This window comes from Bubalus kerabau, chromosome 21 (assembly GCF_029407905.1).
Source record: "Bubalus kerabau isolate K-KA32 ecotype Philippines breed swamp buffalo chromosome 21, PCC_UOA_SB_1v2, whole genome shotgun sequence".
NCBI lineage: Eukaryota > Metazoa > Chordata > Mammalia > Artiodactyla > Bovidae > Bubalus > Bubalus kerabau.
The window spans coordinates 11,561,003-11,582,204 of NC_073644.1; the positions used below are offsets into that span (position 1 = coordinate 11,561,003).

At 38.4% G+C, this 21,202-nt stretch overlaps 1 protein-coding gene across 1 annotated transcript in view; it reads right to left on the bottom strand.

The window, feature by feature from the left end:
* Positions 1–21,202, bottom strand: part of CCDC102B (coiled-coil domain containing 102B) — a 227,602-nt gene that overhangs the window by 198,517 nt on the left and 7,883 nt on the right. The window contains exon 3 of the mRNA XM_055559652.1: positions 18,014–18,122. Coding sequence (XP_055415627.1) covers positions 18,014–18,122 — 109 coding nt within the window. The remainder of the gene's footprint in view (positions 1–18,013; positions 18,123–21,202) is intronic.

Here is a 21,202-nt window from a genome sequence, read left to right on the forward strand (position 1 = left end):
GTCATGTCCTACTCTGCGCGACCTCATGGACTGTAGCCCACCAGGCTCCTCTGTCCATGTGATTCGCCAGGCAAGAATACCGGAGTGGGTTGCCATGCCCTCCTCCAGGGGATCTTCCCAACCCAGGGATTGAACTCAGATCTCCTGCATAGCAAGTGGATTCTTTACCAGCTGAGACTCCAGGGAAGGGCAAGAATACTGGAGTGGGTAGCCTATCCCTTCTCCAGGGGATCTTCCCAACCCAGGAATTGAACCAGGGTCTCCTGCATTCCAGGTGGATTCTTTACCAGCTGAGCCTCTGGGGAAGCCCTGTTCTTTGCCATCTCAGCAAATATCACTTCTATCCTTCCCTTTGATCAAGCCCAAAATATTTCACTTATGCTTAGTATTTTTTCTTTGATGTGCCATATTCAGACTAAAAATAAATCAACTGAACTTAGCCTTCACATAATTTAATAAATCAATTCACTTTCTAAGTTCACCACTACTGCCCCAGTCAACCACCATGATCTCGGTTATTTTAATAAGCTGCCGCACTCTCTGCTTCTCCTTGTGGATCTGTATTTTCTTTCTCAAAACAGCAGTCAAATAAAGCTTTTTATAAAGTAAGTCAAATTATGTAATTCCTGTATTCAAATCTTTCCTCAGGCTTCCCAATCCATTCAGAGTATAAATCAAAATCTTTATTAACCTCTTGGTTCTATAACCCTCAGTTCTGGTCTCTATTTATTCCAACCCCTGATTCTAAACCAGCCACTCTGACCTCATGTTTCCTACAGACTTCAGACAAGCAAGAACAAAAAAGAAAATAAAAACAATAAATAAAATATTATAGAGCTAAAGCAATTAAAATATAACAGAAAAAATGATTAGCATACTAAAGAAACAACTTTACTCCCTCCTATTAAAACAATGAGTTATTTTCTTTAACAGGTTCTTGCTGGGGGCAAATCACTGAATTCTTCCCAGCCTTGTTTCAAATAATGAAAACGCAAAGAGTGGAAAACAAAACGGAATTCTAGTTTCCTTCCTACTGTAAAAGATTCTAGAGTCACGGAGTTCCCGAACCACACCTTGCTACATTAGAAATATCTTTGTAACATAGGTAAAGAAAAAAATGAGTTATTTTGATAATTTAAAAATATTTTTAACTCAAAACCACCTTAATTTTGCCACTTAGCTCTTCAACTTAAGGTTTAAATTAATGGTATGTGTTTCGTCTTTCAGTCTTGTCCGACTCTCTGCAGCTCCATGGACTGTAGCCCACCAGGCTCGTTCATGGAATTTTCCAGGCTAGAATACTGGAGTGGGTTGCTACGTCCTACTCCAGAGAACTTTCCAGACACAGGGATCGAACCCACGTCTCTTGTGTCTCCTCCATTGGCAGGTGGATTCTTTACCACTGGCACCACCTGGGAAACCTTTGGATTAATGGAGCTATAACTAAAAATCTCTATTTAGCAACTGAAAAGTTAAAAGTCATGGACAGGCAGATGCTAAAAGTTATTAATTCAGCAGAATTATGAGTGTCATCCACAAACGAAATATCACATTAGTTAAATTGGATATGACAGAAATAGGAGGTGTCTGATAAAGGGATGAGTCAGCAGCAGCAAACATTTTCCAAGTTTATGTCCTTTTATGTAAAATTCATTTAAGTGTAGTCTCTTGCTGCAATAGTTTTTTTTTGAAATTGCATCATAATATAATTCCAAAATTCCTCTTCAAAGTTCCTCTTTTCATACTGCAGTATTTGTGAAAGGTTAAATCAGGCAACTTATCATATCTCTGACTTCAGAAATATCTGCCATAATTTGCTTCTGGAAAATTAGCAACATTACATGTAAATGTTTACTTTAATACATTTAGATTAGCATAGAATGGAAAATCTTTCTGGGGAGGATGTCTAGAAAACAAAAATATTGTGTAACATAAATAAAAATATTTTCTTATTTAATTGGATAATATAGGAGAAGGAAAATGCATTCAATGTTCAGTTAATCACCAAACATCATGGTTTCTTTCACTTGTATATTTCTCAACTTTCCACATCTCTGCACATCCCCCACCAAGCTTAGGTCATCTGCTTATTTCTTTCTGGATTACGTGACAGACTCAGAACCGTTTTTTACACCCATGCCTTCCAATCTCTTCTTTACACTAAACTTTGAGTCATTTTTTATTATAATCATATTGACCTTGGTCAACACACTTCAGTGGCTCTTCCCATTGCCTTCATGTTGATACATAACATTTATAATTTGGCTTTGGGGATAAGTATTGACTATCAGCTAGTTCAGAATATATGACCAAGTGTTTAACAGTTAGGCAAGTGAGGATACCAGATTCTCATGAAAAGTGAGGAATGTAGGAAGGAGACTGCCCCAGCAGAAGGCCACGCAGGCACCTCCCTGGTGCTCCAGGGGTTATGACTTCACCTTCCAATGTAGAGCATACAGGTTCCATTCTGGACAGGCAGCTAAGATATTACATGCTCAAAGCCAAAAAAAAAAAAAAACACAGAAGGAATATTGTGACAACCTGAATGAAGACTGAAAAAAATAAATGAGGAGAAGGCTTTCCAAATGCCACTGTCCCAGGGATAGCTAGCAACAAGGTTCAGCTCTTTCAAATAACTTGAATTAACCATAAGCATACAGAGAAGCCTCCAAAATTTCATCACTTATAGATTCAAAACTTAGTCAAATATTCTTTTAAGTAAAATTTACCTAATTCCCTCCCTCAGCCTGAAAAAATGGTAGTAAACAGACTAAAGGATGTGTAACTACCATTAACGCAAATTTTACTCTATCTTTCACGTCAAAATAAAACACTGATTTTAGTGGTCTTTAAAACTGTTTTGCTCTCATGCTAAAGTATCCTTTACCTTTTTAAAGTGTGTCTTATGTCTGGCAAAACTAATACAATTATGTAAAGTTTAAAAATAAAATAAAATTAAAAAAAAGAAAAGAAAAAAAATAAAGTGTGTCTTAAAATATTATATTTATTTAGAGTCAAAAAATAAAATTTCTGGTGAATTTTAACTATTGACATTTTAAGTAAAATGGTTGTATCATGCTTCACACTGCTGCTGCTGCTGCTAAGTCGCTTCAGTCGTGTCCAACCCTGTTGGACCCCATAGACAGCAGCCCACCAGGCTCCCATGTCCCTGGGATTCTCCAGGCAAGAACAATGGAGTGGGTTGCCATTCCCTTCTCCAATCATGAAAGCGAAAAGTGAAAGTGAAGTCTCTCAGTCATGTACAGCTCTTCGCGACCACATGGACTGCAGCCCACCAGGCTCCTCTGTCCATGGGATTTTCCAGGCAAGAGCACTGGAGTGGGGTGCCAGTTCCTTCTCCAATGCTTCAAGCAATGACATATAAAAACTACATAAATGTGATATTCACTCTCATTTGTTAAAAAAATTATATCATTAATTTTATTTCTTAAACTTTTATTTCTATTCCTTCTCTTTCATGTCATCACACTGTAACATATGTTTATACTTGAAAAGGTTTTTACTCTATAAGATGCAATAGAAATATGTACATAAAATATGTATGCATATATTACGATTGTAATGTTCCAAATATTAAAAAGTGTATCTTGGATTGAATTATTTTAAAGATTATTACAGGTACATGGTTTTGTAAAAATAAGACCAGATGGCACATATTGTGATATGTAATTGTTAAATATAAATTAATCCTTTACTGGCAATGCATCTTTTAATGAGATGGACACATTTTTCCAATTCATTTGTGTATCCATGGATGAAATTACTTATTGATAGAAATGAAATAAGAATTATCATCAGTTTTATTTATTCTTTTTTAAATATGAACCCTGAGAAAGTTGATCACACATCAGTTTGTTAGTGCTACGGGGACATCCAAAAACCACATGCTTCTTATAGGAAGAACACACTACCTAAGAGAACACTCTGAAACAATTACTTACATTAAACGTATTGATGCAACCAACCTTTAATAAGAAATATAGAGGACAGAGAAACATATTAAATAGCACCACAGGATGCAATCTCTAAACCCCAAAATAAAACTTTACAAGATAAGTGACTTGGCTTTTTAAGTCAATTATAAAAAGGAAAAAAGGAGAAAGAAATATAAAGAAAAACCTACATATTAAAACACACTTACAAAGACATATCCAATTAAAATGTCTGAGCTTCATTTGAGTTTTTATTCAAATGAGTCATCTGTGAAAATAAAATTGATGTTTATTTAAAAACTGGACATTTGAACACTGAGTATTTGATATTAGCAAAGTAATGTTAATTTCTTAGGTTTGAAAATGATATTGCTGTGTTTAACAAAAAAAGAGGCCTTATGTTTTGAGATATAAATGAAAGTGCTTCCAGATGGAATAATGCAATTGGGAATGGGGATGAAGATCATAGAGGTTTAAAAAAGTCCAGCCATGAGACATAATTACTAAATATAGTGTATGGGGTCCATTGGGGTTCTTTATAGTATTTTCTGTTTTTGTATATAGAACATGAAACTACAGAACATTAAAGTTTTTAGGGAGGCAAAAGCATGTTTTAGATTTTTAATTTTAGAAAACAGGATTTTTAAGGATTAGCATTGTTTAATTCTTAATTAAACATTGCCTGAAGCTGCACATAATTACCATAGTGTAAGACTAGAGGAAAACAACAGAATGGGAAAGACTAGAGATCTCTTCAAGAAAATTAGAGATACCAAGGGAACATTTCATGCAAAGATGGGCTCGATAAAGGACAGAAATGGTATGGACCTAACAGAAGCAGAAGCTATTAAGAAGAGATGGCAAGAATACACAGAAGAACTGTACATAAAAGATCTTCATGACCAAAATAATCATGATGGTGTGATCACTGACCTAGATCCACATCCTGGAATATGAAGTCAAGTAGGCCTGGAATTCCAGTTGAGCTATTTCAAATCCTGAAAGATGATGCTGTGAAAGTGCTGCACTCAATATGCCAGCAAATTTGGAAAACTCAGCAGTGGCCACAGGACTGGAAAAGTTTTCATTCCAATCCCAAAGAAAGGCAATGCCAAAGAATGCTCAAACTACTGCAGAATTGCACTCATCTCACATTAGTAAAGTAATGCTCAAAATTCTCCAAGCCAGGCTTCAGCAATACCTGAGCCTTGAACTTCCAGATATTCAAGCTGATTTAAGAAAAGGCAGAGGAACCAGAGATCAAATTGCCAACATCCGCTGGATCATGGAAAAAGGAAGAGGGTTCCAGAAAAACAACTATTTCTGCTTTATTGACTATGCCAAAGTCTTTGACTGTGTGGATCACAAAAAACTGTGGAAAATTCTGAAAGAGATGGGAATACCAGACCACCTGACCTGCCTTTGAGAAACCTATATGCAGGTCAGGAAGCAACAGTTAGAACTGGACACGGAACAACAGACTGGTTCCAAATAGGAAAAGGAGTACATCAAGGCTGTATATTGTCACCCTGTTTATTTAACTTATATGCAGAGTACATCATGAGAAATGCTGGGCTGGAAGAAGCACAAGCTGGAATCAAGATTGCTGGGAGAAATATCAATAACCTCAGATATGCAGATGATACCACCCTTATGGCAGAAAGTGAAGAGGAACTAAAAAGCCTCTTGATGAACATGAAAGAGGAGAGTGAAAAAGTTGGCTTAAAGCTCAACATTCAGAAAACGAAGATCATGGCATCTGGTCCCATCATTTCATGGGAAATAGATGGGGAAACAGTGGAAACAGTGTCAGACTTGATTTTTTGGGCTCCAAAATCACTGCAGATGGTGACTTCAGCCATGAAATTAAAAGATGCTTACTCCTTGGAAGGAAAGTTATGACCATCCTAGATAGCATATTCAAAAGCAGAGACATTACTTTGCCAACAAAGGTTCGTCTAGTCAAGGCTATGGTTTTTCCAGTGGTCATGTATGGATGTGAGAGTTGGACTGTGAAGAAAGCTGAGCGCCGAAGAATTGATGCTTTTGAACTGTGGTGATAGAGAAGACTCTTGACAGTCCCTTGGACTGCAAGGAGATCCAACCAGTCCATTCTGAAGGAGATCAGCCCTGGGATATCTTTGGAAGGAATGATGCTAAAGCTGAGACTCCAGTACTTTGGCCACCTCATGTGAAGAGTTGACTCATTGGAGAAGACTCTGATGCTGAGAGGGATTGGGGGCAGGAGGAGAAGGGGACGACAGAGGATGAGATGGCTGGATGGCATCACTGACTTGATGGACATGAGTTTGGGTGAATTCCAGGAGTTGGTGATGGACAGGGAAGCCTGGCATGCTGCGATTCATGGGGTTGCAAAGAGTCGGACATGACTGAGTGACTGAACTGAACTGAACTGAAGACTAGGAAAAATCAAATAGTCATGTTTGAATATATTTATTATCCAAAAAAAAAAAAAAAATATATATATATATATATATTTATTAGGGCTAAAGTGTGTGATTTAACTTCACCAAGTAAGAAATTAGTACCAACTTTGGTAATAATGAAAGAATATCTTTCTTTTCTGCAAAGTTTTAGAAACTGAAATGTTTTTCTTTGTTTTCCTGTTTAGTCTCCGTCTCTTGATGACCTATACATCTGATGATCTATGTATCTGACCCTGGTAGCTCAGCTGGTAAAGAATTCGCCTGTAATTCAGGAGATCCCAGTTCAATTACTGGATGGGGAAGATCCCCTGGAGAAGGGATAGGCTACCCACTCCAGTAATCTTGGGCTTCCCTAGTGGCTCAGATGGTAAATAATCCACCTGCAATTCAGGAGATCTGGTTTCAATCCCTGGGTCTGGAAGATCCCCTGGAGGAGAGCATGGCAATCCACTCTAGTATTCTTTCCTGGAGACTCCCCGTGGACAGAAGAACTTGACGGGCTACAGTCCATGGCGTCCCAAAGAGTTGGACACGACTGAGCAACTAAGTATATGTACCCGAACATCTGTCAAAATCAAAGTTTTCATTTAGAAAAATAATATCATTTAAAAATGTTAACCTCTTGCTTCAGACATGCATAAAACAGCTAAATGTTAATATATTTTCTTATGGGAAACAGATGGAATAGGAAATGGCAACCCACTTCAGTGTTCTTGCCTGGAGAATCCCATGGCCAGAGGAGCCTGGCAGATTATGGCCCATGGGATCACTAAGAGTTGGACACAACTGAGCAACTAAGCATGTGTGGGAAACAGAAAATTATGCCTCCTAACTTTTTTCTAAAAATTAGAAAATTTTTCTAAACATTAGAAAATTTAACCATTAAAAAAATCAGTATGTTTCTTTATTGAGTTGTCATAGGAATAATTGGTAAGAAGGCAGATTATAGAAACTCAATTTAAAAATCTACATAAGTTGAAAGAAGCCATTTCAAGTTGCACTTCTATGAGATGTCCAGCATGGGTAAATCTACAGTACTACATTAGGTCAGTCATTACCTAAAGCTGTGGGGATTTTAGGGAACTAAGAAGTGACTGCTGAAAGATCTGTTTCCTTGGTGGCATAGATGGTAAAGAATCTGGCTGCCAACATAGGAGACATGGGTTCGATCCCAGGGTTAGGAAGATCCCCTGAAGAAGGAAATGGCAACCCACTCCAGTATTCCTGCCTGGAGAATCCCACGGACAGAGGAGCATAGTGGGCTACAGTCCATGGGATTGCAAGAGTTGGACATGACTTAGAGACTAACCACCACCATGACCAAGTGAATCATAATGGGAAACAGAATAACTATTTATTCTTCAGTAAACCACGGAGAAGGCAATGGCAGCCCACTCCAGTACTTTTGTCTAGAAAATCCCATGGGGGGAGGAGCCCGGTAGGCTTCAGTCCATGGGGTCGCTAGAGTTGGACACGACTGAGCGACTTCACTTTCACTTTTCACTTTCATGCATTGGAGAAGGAAATGGCAACCCGCTCCAGTGTTCCTGCCTGGAGAATCCCATGGACAGAGAAGCCTTGTGGGCTACAGTCCATGGGGTCACAAAGGGACAGACAACACTAAGCACTCATGCACGCTAAAGGATCTAGGGTTTCTTTCTCAACCGATGATGATCATGGTGACAGCTGCCCAAGTTGCAGCACGCTCTTTACAATGAGTCGCATGGTATGTGAATTGTATCTGTTGTTGTTGTTGCTTAGTTGTTAAGTCATATGTGACTCCCAATGGGCTTCAACCTGCCAGGCTCCTCTGGCCATGGGATTCTCCAGACAAGAATATTGGAGTGGGTTGCCATTTCCTTCTCCAGAGGATCCTCCCAACCCACGTATTGAACCCACATCTCCTACATTGGCAGCTGGATTCTTTACCACTGAGCCACCTGGTAAGCCTGAATTATATATAAATAAACCTATCAAAATATGTAAAAAGGAAAGATTAATTTAATCAAAAGAATTACAGCAATTAAATCTTCTAATTTAATTTTAAGTCACAAAGAACATATGTTAGAAGCATTCTTAAACAATCTGAAACACAAGTTTTCACCTCTTTAATTTGTCTCCTTGGCATCCCTATTTTAGGAAGAATCAAGAAGCCTCCTCATCCACTTCTCTTTGTAGATAATTTATCATTGTGAATGTGATTCAAAATCAATTCAAAGATTTCATACTTAAACTCTCTCTGTCAATATTAAAATGGCACTCGAACTTTTGCATATGATGCTGTTTGTAACGTAATTACACTTCTCTTGGAAACATTCCATTTTACATGATTTTTCACTAATTTGGTGACTTGAAACTTGTTAATATGTTCTTCCTTTCCCCTAACATATGGCATTTCAAAATCATTGGAGATTTGAACCTGATCTGTATAAGTCTTTCCCATGATGAAAGAGCTGAGAAAATCAGTTTTCTTCTTTGGGATTTTGTGGCTTTTGTATAAACAATGCATTATCTAGAATCAGCGAAAACCATCTATGTAGTGAAAAAAAAGTCAGAACAATGGAAAATAGGCCAGAAGTAAGATGTCATAAACTATATAAAGCATTTCTTTCTTTTTATATTGATGTGACTAGCTAGGAGTACATGTAGCTCTTTCAATGCCAGTTATGTTAATACAAGTGGAAAAGAGAAAAAAAACCATTGAGCAGAAAGAAACTAGAACTTGCAGAGGGAAGATATGGTCAGGTTATGGATTTTTTGGTAAAGTTGATGTATTTTGGTTCTTTAGCGAAACAGACCAAGACATGTGTGTGTGTTCTCTGCTACTTGCATGTAGGTCAGACTTTTTGTTTATTCAGGTCTTCAACTTATGAGATGAGGGCCACCCACATCAGGAAGGGCAATGTGCTTTACTGAGTCTACTCATTCAAATGCTACTTTATCTCAAAACACACTCATGGACACACTCAGAATAATGTTTGACCAGATACATGGGCACGTGGTGGTGGCCAAGCCAAGGTGAGCTTTAATGTGAAATTATCACAGCGGGTTTTGGGGATTTCCACACTTCCCACCCTCCTCTCCAGGTCATGTTTTAGAGCAGCAGATATCAGTTCAAGGTGTGCAGCAGGATAATGAGCTTCTAAATACACAGATAATCATCACTCATAACCAATTAAATCAAAATCTTTCGAGAGATACCTAGACATATATATTTTAAAAAATTATTTTCAGTTGAATCTAATGCATTTTGCTAACTTGGTACAATTGAAGAAAAAGATTATTTACTCTTCCTTTTATAATATCCAGATTATCCACGTGAGAACCCTCGTGAGATTTCATCAGCACCTCCTTTTGTGTATACTAGATGATGTTAACGTGAATATAGAATTATATATTCCATTGGCTTTGATCGCAACCTCAGAACTATATTACAAAAGAAAACTGCCTCAAGTGAGAATTACACATTCTAAAGTGCATTTCAAAGAATACTCTTTGTTCTACTGTGTCATCTGCGCCTTTTCAGTTCTCCCATATGATCTCTGTAAAAATACCAGCTAACAGAGCCTTCTGTCTTTATGATTTCTCCACTCTCTTTAAAACTACTGGTACTAATTAGGATGCACCAAAGCCTAGAAGAAGAGGGCGTGATGCTCTGAGTCTCCACCATGTCCAGAGCTCTTTCTCATCTGAGCAGCTACGCTCAGTTCCTCCCACATAACGTGCCACACTTGGAGCTGCTATCCTGGACACAGCCCTGAGGATGCCTTATTCAGACACTGCTGTTTAGAAGGTGATCAGTGGCCTAGAAAATAATCTAAGACTGGAACCCATTTACCAGGGGGTAATAATTAGGGGACACAATGGTGGGAGGAGAGCGGGTACCAATTGAGAGAATAGCATTGAAATATATACATTATCAGGGGTAAAAAAGATAGCTTCCCAGATGGCACTAGTGGTAAAGAACATGCATTCCAACACAACAGATGTAAGAGACTCAGGTTCAATTCTTGGTAGGGACGATAACATGGAGGAGGGCATGGCAACCCACTCCAGTATTCTGGCTTGGACAATCCCCATGGACAGAGGAGCCTAGCAGGCTACAGGCCATAGGGTTGCAGGGAGTCGGATGTGACTGAAGCGATCTTGGCTACGGGGTTTTTGTAGGAAAAAAAAAAAAACAAACGGGAAATTGTTGTACAACACAGGAAGCTCAGCACCGTACTCTGTAATGACCTTGAGGGGTGAGATGAGGGGCGTGGGGCGGGAGGGATGTTCCAGAGAGAGGGGATATATGTATACTTATGGCTGATTCATGTGTGTTGATGGCAGAAATCAACACAACATTGTAATTATTCTCCAATTAAAAACAAATTTGTGAAAAATGGAAAGGGATTGTGGAAGTGGTGGTTTAGTCACTAAGTCCTGTCCGACTCTTGCAACCCTACCAGGCTACTCTGTCCGTGGGATTTTTCAGGCAAGAATACTGAAGTCGGTTGCCATTTCCTACTCCTGGGGATTTTTCCAACCAACGGATCGAACCTGGGTCTCCTGCACCACAGGCAGATTTAATACAGTCCATGGAATTCTCCAGGCCAGAATACTGGAGTGGGTAGTTGTTCCCTTCTCTAGGGGATATTCCCAACCCAGGAATCGAACCGGGGTCTCCTACAATGCCGGCGGATTCTTCACCAGCTGAGCTACCAGGGAAAAGGGGTTGAAAACCACATAAAACCCTGGACATAGAAGTTCATACCAGACTTGTCCATAATTGCTAAAACTTGGAAGCAACCAAGATATGATGAATGCATGGAGCAGAGGATTTTTAAAACGGTAAAAACACTACATTTGATAGCATCATGGTGGATATATATCAGGATACGTTTGTCACAACCCATAGAACGTACCCTAAGGTACATTCACACTGAGACTGAACCCTAGGGTAAATGGTAGACTCTGAGTGATTATGTGTCAATGTACTTTCATCCTTGGTAAAATGTGTACCATTCTGTTGAGTGATATTGACCATTGGAAAGGCTTTTATGGGCAGGGACAGGAGGTATATGGGAAATCTCCACTATGGAGAACAGTTCAGGGGTTCCTTCAAAAATTAAAACTATAAGTACCATGTGATCCAGCAATCCCACTTCTGGATATATAACCAAAATAATTGAAATCAGGGTCTCTAAGAGATATCTGCACGCACATATGTGGGTGCACGCGTGCATGCTGTCGCTTCAGTCGTGTCTGACTACTTGCAGCCCTAGAGACTGTAGCCCACCAGGTACCTCTGTCCAAGAACACTGGAGTGGGTTGCCCCGCCCTCCTCCAGGGTATCTTCCTGACCCAGGGATCGAACCCGGAGCTCCTGCATTGCAGGGGGATTCTTTACTGCTGAGCCACCAGGGAAGGCCCTCCTCATATTTACTGCAGCATTATTCACAACAGCCAAGACAAGGAAACAAGCCAAATGTCCATGAACAGTCAATGAATAAAGACAATGAGGTACATACATACAGTGGAATCTCATTCTGCCTTAAAGGTAAGGAAATCCTGCCGTTTGCAACATGGATGAACCTAGAGGAAATTATGCTAAGTGAAATAAGTCAATAACAAAAAGACAAATACAGCATGATGCTCATATGAGGTATATCTAAAACAGCCTGATTTACAGAAATGTAGAATAGGATGGTTGGAGAAGGCCATGGCACCCCACTCCAGTACTCTCGTCTGGAACATCCCATGGATGGAGGAGTCTGGTAGGCTGCAGTCCATGGTGTCGCTAAGAGTCAGGCAGGACTGAGCGACTTCACTTTCCCTTTTCACTTTCAGGCATTGGAGAAGGAAATGGCAACCCACTCCAGTGTTCTTGCCTGGAGAATCCCAAGGACAGAGGAGCCTAGTGGGCTGCCGTCTATGGGGTCGCACAGAGTCAGACACGACTGAAGTGACTTAGCAGCAGCAGCAGAACAGGATGGTTACCAGGGGCTAGGAGCAGGGTAAGGAAAAATGAGGAATTGTGTTTAAATGAATAGAAAGTTGCTGTTGAGCAAGATGAATAAGTTCGAGAGATCTGTAGTCCAGCATAGTACTTGTAGTTAACAATACAGTATTGCAGTTGTTCTTTAGCTGCTAAGTCACGCCCAACTCTTTTGGACTGTAGCCCACCAGGCTCCTCTGTCCTTGGGATTTCCCAGGCAAGACTACTGGAGTGGGTTGCCATTTCCTTCTCCAGGGGATCTTTGGATAATGGGCACGAATTTTTCAGATTTCTTTATATCACAGTTTTTAAAATGGTGTACTACTCATTCCTGTTTTATAGCTGCTTCCTTCACTCAGGTGTATACAATCAATACCTTTGATGTCAGTATATACATAGCAGAGCTGACACGAGCAGAATGCCTTGATCCAATCTCCTTTTCAACATGAAAACTGCCTTGCAAGTAAAAAAAAAGCTCATGCTATTTACTAAAAGCTGGCTCCTTATCTCCAGAATGGTCTTAACTGAGTATCCCTGTATAGGGATTTCTTCCAGGAAAAGATAAAACCAGAATTTTTGGATTTATGAGGCATACATCACTGGAAAGTGTCCTGTCAGCTGGAACAAAGAATAAAGATGTTCACAGATAGACTACTAGCCATGGCCACTGTGTAACTCCCTTAGAGACCTTTTCTTTTATCTTTTCAATCCTCTTTAATCATCATTCTCAAAGTATTCATTTGTGTAGGTTAATTAAGTATCAGCTGACTTCTTTGTAATATATTTAAAATTTTAAATTAGTATTGGTTAACTTAATCAGATGCTAAAACATCTGATTTCAACCTATCATTTTTCTTTACCACTTTATGTTTCTATTAGTACAAGTAAAGTAGGTTCTGAGTAGCCTAATTTTCTTTCATAATACTTATAATAGCCTCAGAGTTAAGTCAGTCATATCAGTGTTCTGAGGGTTACCTTGACGATGTCATAAATTATCCACTAGTAGTTCAATTAATCCTGACTTACGTAATTTAGTGCTTACATTATTCTTAACTACGTTTGTTTAAAAGGTCTTGAAGGCACTTGTATGAGCAAAGTGATATCCCATAGGCTTCATTGTTCTTATACATTTATAGAATTCTAATATGGTATTTTATCAGTATCACTCTTTCTCCTGATAAGCTAATTTATGTCTTGCAAAGAACAAGTTGAACAGATTTTCATGACGCATGGGACGATAGACGTGAAGGTTCATTTCAGAGCCCTGGAAAATCTAAAATCTTCAGCGATGTACGCAGCAGCCTCTTAGGTAATAAGAAAACTAGTCTAGGATTTCACCTACTCTCCCCAGGTACTGCAGTGTTCAAGAATCTGCCCGCCAACGCAGCAGACACAAGAGACTGGAGTTCTATCCATGAGTCGGGAAGATCCCCTGGAGAAGGAAATGGCAATCCATTCCAGTATACTTGCCTGGAAAATTCTGTGGACAGAGGAGCCTGGAGGGCTACAATCCATGAGATCACAAAGAGTTGGATACAACTGAGCGACTAACACTACAAGTATTTAAAACAAATATTTATAAAAGAACACTGTAAATGATAAACTACTAGGGACGTTGCTATTATCACAAGAAGATAGAAGATTTCTAAACAAAGTCCCTAAAAAGACACCAGATAAAAGAACAAAATTTTCAAAGAAAGATTAAAAAGTTAAAATTTCATATTTAGCTTAAGGCCAATTTCAAAATACTAGCCGTTTTCTCTACATATAGTAAAAAAAAAAAAAAGCTTCATTTATGTAAAGAATTAGTTACTTATTGTTAAAGCAAGGTATCATCAGTCAGTTCAGTTCAGTTCAGTCACTCAGTCCTGTCCGACTCTTTGCGACCCCACGAATCGCAGCACGCCAGGCCTCCCTGTCCATCACCAACTCCCAGAGTTCACTCAAACTCATGTCCATCGAGTCGGTGATGCCATCCAGCCATCTCATCCTCTGTCGTCCCCTTCTCCTCCCGCCCCCAATCCCTCCCAGCATCAGAGTCTTTTCCAATGAGTCAGCTCTTCGCATGAGGTGGCCAAAGTACTGGAGCTTCAGCTTTAGCATCAGTCCTTCCAAAGAAATCACAGGGCTGATCTCCTTCAGAATGGACTGGTTGGATCTCCTTGCAGTCCAAGGGACTCTCAAGAGTCTTCTCCAACACCACAGATCAAAAGCATCAATTCTTCAGCAAGGTATCATACTTATTTGTAATTGATAATACTTATGTGAATATTTGATTCTCTATATTATGAGTTCCATAAAAATGGTCATTACAGCACTCTTGGAATTAATAATCCAATTTCAAATCAATATTCACAGACTCACAGAGGGAAAGCTGACTGAGTATTAAATTCAGCATGGGAACAGCATTTTGAATATAACCATCTCTACTGCTGCTCATTGTCTAAGTTGCATTTTAAATACCTATTAGATTTTACAATTAAATTCTCATATTTACTCTTCTCTAAATGTCAGTGATTTAAGAATGATTTCCCTCTAAAGCACACCACACTTTCAAATACATTTAAAAAAAACTTGGTCTATTAAGCACATCTGTTTCCAACTCGAAAAACTGCTAATCTCTCCATTAGCAGTTTTTAGCCAGGCATGTATTTGTTTGTAAGTTTCAGGCATGTAAAAAGAATTATGCAATATTCAAAAACTTTTATAGATGAAAATCTACAGTGAAAGGAAGGGTCATTTATCAGAACTATTGAGAAGTGGAGTAAGAAAGGAGAATTCACATGAAGTTCCAGAGGATGTATCATGCTAACTTTATCTGTCAATCAACTTATTTGAATTTTAAATATTTCACACTTATAACTCTGTACAATGACCCTTCTAAATGTACTGTAAGATTCCTGTCTCTTACAATCTATTATAAAACAATTAAACAAAGAATCTATAAAAATTACATGTGACTAAGTATTTTTACTGTCTAATTTTTTTTAAACATTCTATAATGTTTTATAAAAGTAAATTATATGTGTATACTACATGACTTCCAAAGTCTCTGAATATCACAAACTCCCTTTTAGGACATGGAAAGAAATATTAAAAAAAAAAAAAAAATCCCATGTAGGGATTTCTCTGGTGGCCCAGTGGTTAAGACTGTGCTCCCAATGCAGGAGGCCTAGGTTCCATCCCTGATCAGGAGACTAGCTCCCACATGTCATAACTAAGGCCTGCCACTGCCAAATAAATAAATAAACATATTTTAGAAAAATAATTCCATGTAAATAAGTCAAACAATATTTTTTAAATCTCTGTTAACTTTTCATCCTCTTTTTTCATTCATTGCCACTTTTCTTCATTTTTCAAATTTTTAGTTCATTTAACTGAAAGATGCATTCAAAAGTTCAGACACTTAAATTTTCCTCAACAATTTTGAAGCTTCCTCTATTCCAGACATTCTATCATTTTATCTAGGAAAAGGATCACATATGTTTTAATATACATTTCTGCATGGGCATCAAAATATAGACCCTATTTACACTGTGAAATTCTATGTTGGTTTTATTTTTTTCTCATCGACAAAGCTGTGTTAAGCAATTTAAAGTAGACATTTTCCAATTTGATACCCTCAAATATCATCTTTGAATAGAAATCATTAAATGTTTTAAAATATAATTACCATTTTGTAAACCAACTGAAAACCATGAGCTTTTTCAAAAACAGTTGCTTTGGAAAAGCTAAATTGATGTTATCAAGTCTGCACTGCCCACTAGTGGCAGGAGACTGTAAATGCATGGTTTCAATTAAAGATGCATTCTATCTTTATTAATTTTCTCAATCAGATTTAGAACTCATTCTAAGACAAATACACGTACATCCTAAGCATAACATGTTTTTTGCGTTATGAGATATTTTTCCTATAGAACATCAATTTAATATCAGTGTTCACACCCAGAGACATCGTGTTCACTTAGGTACCCATGAATATAAATATAAATTCACTGAATCCATCATAAATGTGTTTATATACATGCATACATCACATACATAATCACAGTTTAAGATGGGGAAAAAACCCTCTGACAGTATTACATGAATTCATAGGGCAGAAATAAACTTTATCTAGCTTAACTTTTGAAAATTTACATCTCATTGAGAAATGTTACCAAACTGTCTGTGGTTCTCACAGTTTGAAATTATCTTTATTTAAAAAATGGCTTTTAGGCAGGAGACATTGGGTTGATGCAGCAGACTAGTTGTAAACCTGTGAATGATGATAACTATGCTCTACGAATGTCAGGATGCCTGCAAAGGACCCATAACAAGAGGCAACAAAGGTCCGTGCATATTCCCTCACTGTATTTCGGCAGACTTGGGTCAATGACTCCACACTTTATCACTTGCTGGAAACAAACCTGCAGCAACATTCATATGGAATTTCAGAAACAGAAACTATTGCTTCTGATGGAACTAGTGGAGGAGTGTTTTAGATTAAGGCATGGTTACATAATATTTTGATACACAGCCTCTTTAGACACCAACAGATCGTACGTGTATCTGTTGCTGTTCAGTCGCTAAGTCACGTCCAACTGTTTGCGACTCCATGGACTGCAGCATACCAGGCTTCTCCGTCCTTCACTATCTCCTGGAGCTTGCTCAAACTCATGCCCGTTGAGTCAGGGATGCCATCCAACCATCTCATCCTCTGTCGCCCCCTTCCCTTCTCCTCCTGCCTATAATTCTTCCCAGCATCAGGGTCTTTTCCAGTGAGTTAGTTCTTTGCATCAGGTGGCCAAAGTATTGGAGCTTCAGCTTCAGCATCAATCTTTCCAATGAGTATTCAGGGTTGATTTCCTTTAGGATGGACAGGTTTGGTCTCCTTGCAGTCCAAGGGACTCTCAAGAGTCTTCTCCACCATATATGTGTATGTATAGCACACATATGAACTAAACTGTAATTCATTTGAGAGCATTTAGCATGTCAGTACTTTTGCTCCATATTTTGCTTTACTTTGCTCTGCTTATTATTCTATCTCACACACTTGCCTAGCACAGTGTCTTAGTACACAGAATACACACAATATTATTTAAATAATGAATATTAATAAATCATGGAAAGCATTCATGACAGCATTTTATTGATGAAAGCACAAAGGAATTGTATAAAGGCTAATGGCTAATTCTGAATAACTATAATGCCAATATGAAAAGAACCTAAATACATTTGAGATAAATGAATATTTTCAGACAGCTTTATAAAAGAGTAAGATAAAGCTGGTTATTATAGATGCTCTGATATGATGGCATCTTCGGCTGTCTATCTCCTCATATGTGCCAGAACTGGATAGTTAATTGTGTCATGTGGCTGATCATTAAAAATGTGTGTTATTTTTAAAATATTCATTAAAAATGAATGTATTCATTTTTAATGTATTCATTAAAAATGTAGAACAAGATTTCTTATGGCTCAAGCTTGATTCCACTGATTCCACTATTGATACAGGAGTTAAAATATCTCTTACAGAGGGAATTCAATCTGTTAACTTCCTTTTCTCTGTCTATTCAGTCTTCTGCCCACCAGGTTACACATGGAACAGAGAAAATACTTTCATGCTCCCTTTACATCGTACACCTCCCTACCTGTTTCAGACTTTTTGCCTTTGATTCTTTCAGTTCTTCATACTTCCATTTCCACACAGACAAAGCCGACTCCAGTCGTTCTATCTCTTTTTCCAAAGATAAGCGCATTCTAAATAGAGAACCAAAAGCGAAATAGTCTTACAATTTAAAAACAATTTTAGGAATGCATTCAATTTTATATTTTCTATTTTTCTAATTTTTGATATTTACATATGATCATTGTCATGACAGAAAACTTTCTTTTAGCTTATTAAAAATTGCAAATATTGGATAAAAGTCAGTTTAATTTGTTTTTCTGCCAACTGGCTTTACAGTAGTTTGCTGCTGCTGCCGCCGCTAAGTCGCTTCAGTCGTGTCCGACTCTGTGCGACCACATAGACGGCAGCCCACCAGGCTCCCCCGTCCCTGGGATTCTCCAGGCAAGAACACTGGAGTGAGTTGCTATTTCTTTCTCCAATGCATGAAAGTGAAAAGTGAAAGTGAAGTCGCTCAGTCGTGTCCGACTCTTCGCGGCCCCATGGACTGCAGCCTACCAGGCTCCTCTGTCCATGGGATTTCCCAGGCAAGAGTACTGGAGTGGGGTGCCATTGCCTTCTCTGTTACAGTATTTTAAATATACTTAATTTGGCTTTGCCAGTATCAAATAATTGACTTTCTGCCTACTTTCTCCTGCATTGTTCATTCATTTCTTTCAATGCTTCTTATTCATATTGTTTCCTTACAAAGGAGGTATATATGTTTCTAAGTTTAACGTGGTTTTAATCCAACTTCATATTGTGACTGTATATGAAGAATTCTTTGATATGACAGAGAATACTAAGGAGCGCACCTAACGATTTAAGTAATCAATCATTTACTGGAGATACAAAAATACTGTATTTTTTGAAATTCTGTTTTAATAATTTCCCTGGGATTTTTAAATTAGTTAAAATAATTGAAATTAATTTCTCTATTTGTAGAATAAGTGACAAAACTTGAATTAAAATCTGGTCCTTTAATATCTCATCACTGATTATTTTTCCCATGCCCACATGTCTGTTAGAGTGAATCACTGAAAATAATTGTTTATTTCTGGTTGTAATTAACAAAGGTCAACCTTTACAAATGGCCAGTCCTCATCCATGTAGTAGATTGTATGGGGTGCATGGTAAATCGCTTCAGTCATGTCTGGCTCTTCGAGATCCTATGGACTGTAGCCCACCAGGCTGCCCTGTCCATGGGATTCTCTAGGCAAGAATACTGGAATGGGTTACCATACCCTCCCTCCAGAAGATCTTCCTCATCCAGGAATCAAGCCTGCATCTCTTATGTTTCCTGTATCATCAGGTGGGTTCTTTACCTCTAGCGCTACTAGATTACTGTTATAAATACTCATTTTCTCTCTTCTGCTTCTATGGACAGAGTTGCTTTCCCCAGCCCTCAATTCTAGGCTTTGACAATGAGATATTAGCCAAAGTGACAGATTGCAGAAATCTGAACTGAATTTGTGTGGTTAGGCTTCTTGTCTTATGCCTCAGCCATCACTGTGGAAAGAGCTTCCCCAGGAACATCTGTCCTCCAAATAAACATAGCAGAACTGAGTCCAACCTTACCAAGAAGCCAAGCCCAGTTGGACCAGTGGAGGTCAGCTGACCTTGCATCCACCTGGACAAAATACACTGTTGTCCCAAGTCTCTGAATCATAATTATCTTTTTATGCAGCTGAAGAGAGCTGATATAGGAAATGATACTAACAAAATGAAAAATATGTAGACTTAATTTGGGGATCAGATGGTGGACAAAGCTGGGGAAAAAACAGTGGTAAAACATAAGAAGCTAGAAAAATAATGATACATGTTTTATGTTGTGGTGGACACATGGCAAAATTGTCACTTGCAGTGTCTTAGAAATAGAAAATGTGCCTGACATTACCAATGGAATGTCATTTCCATATTTACAAGAACTATGAATCTTCTAGCTAGCAATACTATGAAAATAATTTAAAATACAACTAGGCCATAACATATTAGTTTAATTCAGTCAATGGGTAAGAAGCCCACTGAGGGCACTCCCTGGTGACTCAGTGATAAAGAATCTGCCTGCCAATGCAGGAGACACAGGTTCGATCCTTGGGTCAAGAAGATCTGCTGCAGAAGGAAATGGCAACCCACTCCAGTATTCTTACCTGGGAAATCCCATGGACAGAGGAGCCTGGTGGGCTACAGTCCTCAGGGTTGCAAAGCGAAACAACTAAACAACTATAACAGCTGTTCAAGTTTATGAATCAAGTCATAAAATGAGGGGATGTAAAAGAATTTGTTATGGCTCTGCTGCTGCTGCTAAGTCGCTTCAGTCATGCCTGACTCTGTGCGACCCCATAGACGGCAGCCCACCAGGCTCTGCCATCCCTGGGATTCTCCAGGCAAGAACACTGGAGTGGGTTGCCATTTCCTTCTCCAATGCATGCATGCATGCTAAGTCACTTCAGTCGTGTCCAGAAGACTCTGTGCGACCCTATGGACAGCAGCCCACTAGGCTCCTCTGTCCATAGCATTCTCTAGGCAAGAATACTGGAGTGGGTTCCCATTTCCCTCAACCCCGTGTTATGGCTGGTTACTTCACTTCAAAAGACTCAATTATAAAAAAAACGCCAGCACTATTTATAGGACTATATTTTGGAATCTCTTATTAACACAGCAAATACATTGCAATGAACAAAGAAAAATGTTCATTTTTCTCAACCTGAACTGTTGAAGTTGAGGACCCAAAAAGACTCCAAAAATTCTGATAGATACACAGACCTAGCCAGCTGATGACACCCCAGTTGCTTACCATGCTGTGATTTTTGCCTTAGTAACTCTGTCTGAGATTTCAAGAATAGTACTAAGTACAGAAACAATGAACAATCTTCCAAATACTAATATTTTGTGTTGAATACAGAAAGAATACATAAAAGTCAATTGTACATTAACATATATGTTTGGCATTTAGCTTTTGAAGTTTTAGATGATAAGGCATATTTAAATATTTGTAAGTATTAACCTGAACTTGTAAATTTAAGTTGAAAATATAATAAAATTGTACTGCTTATGATTTCAATAAAATGTTTAAGAATCACTGTATTTACAATTTTAATTTATTAGAATTACATGAGTAGAATATGTCACTAATTGATAATTTCAAAAAGGAAAAGGAAAACCTTAAATTAAT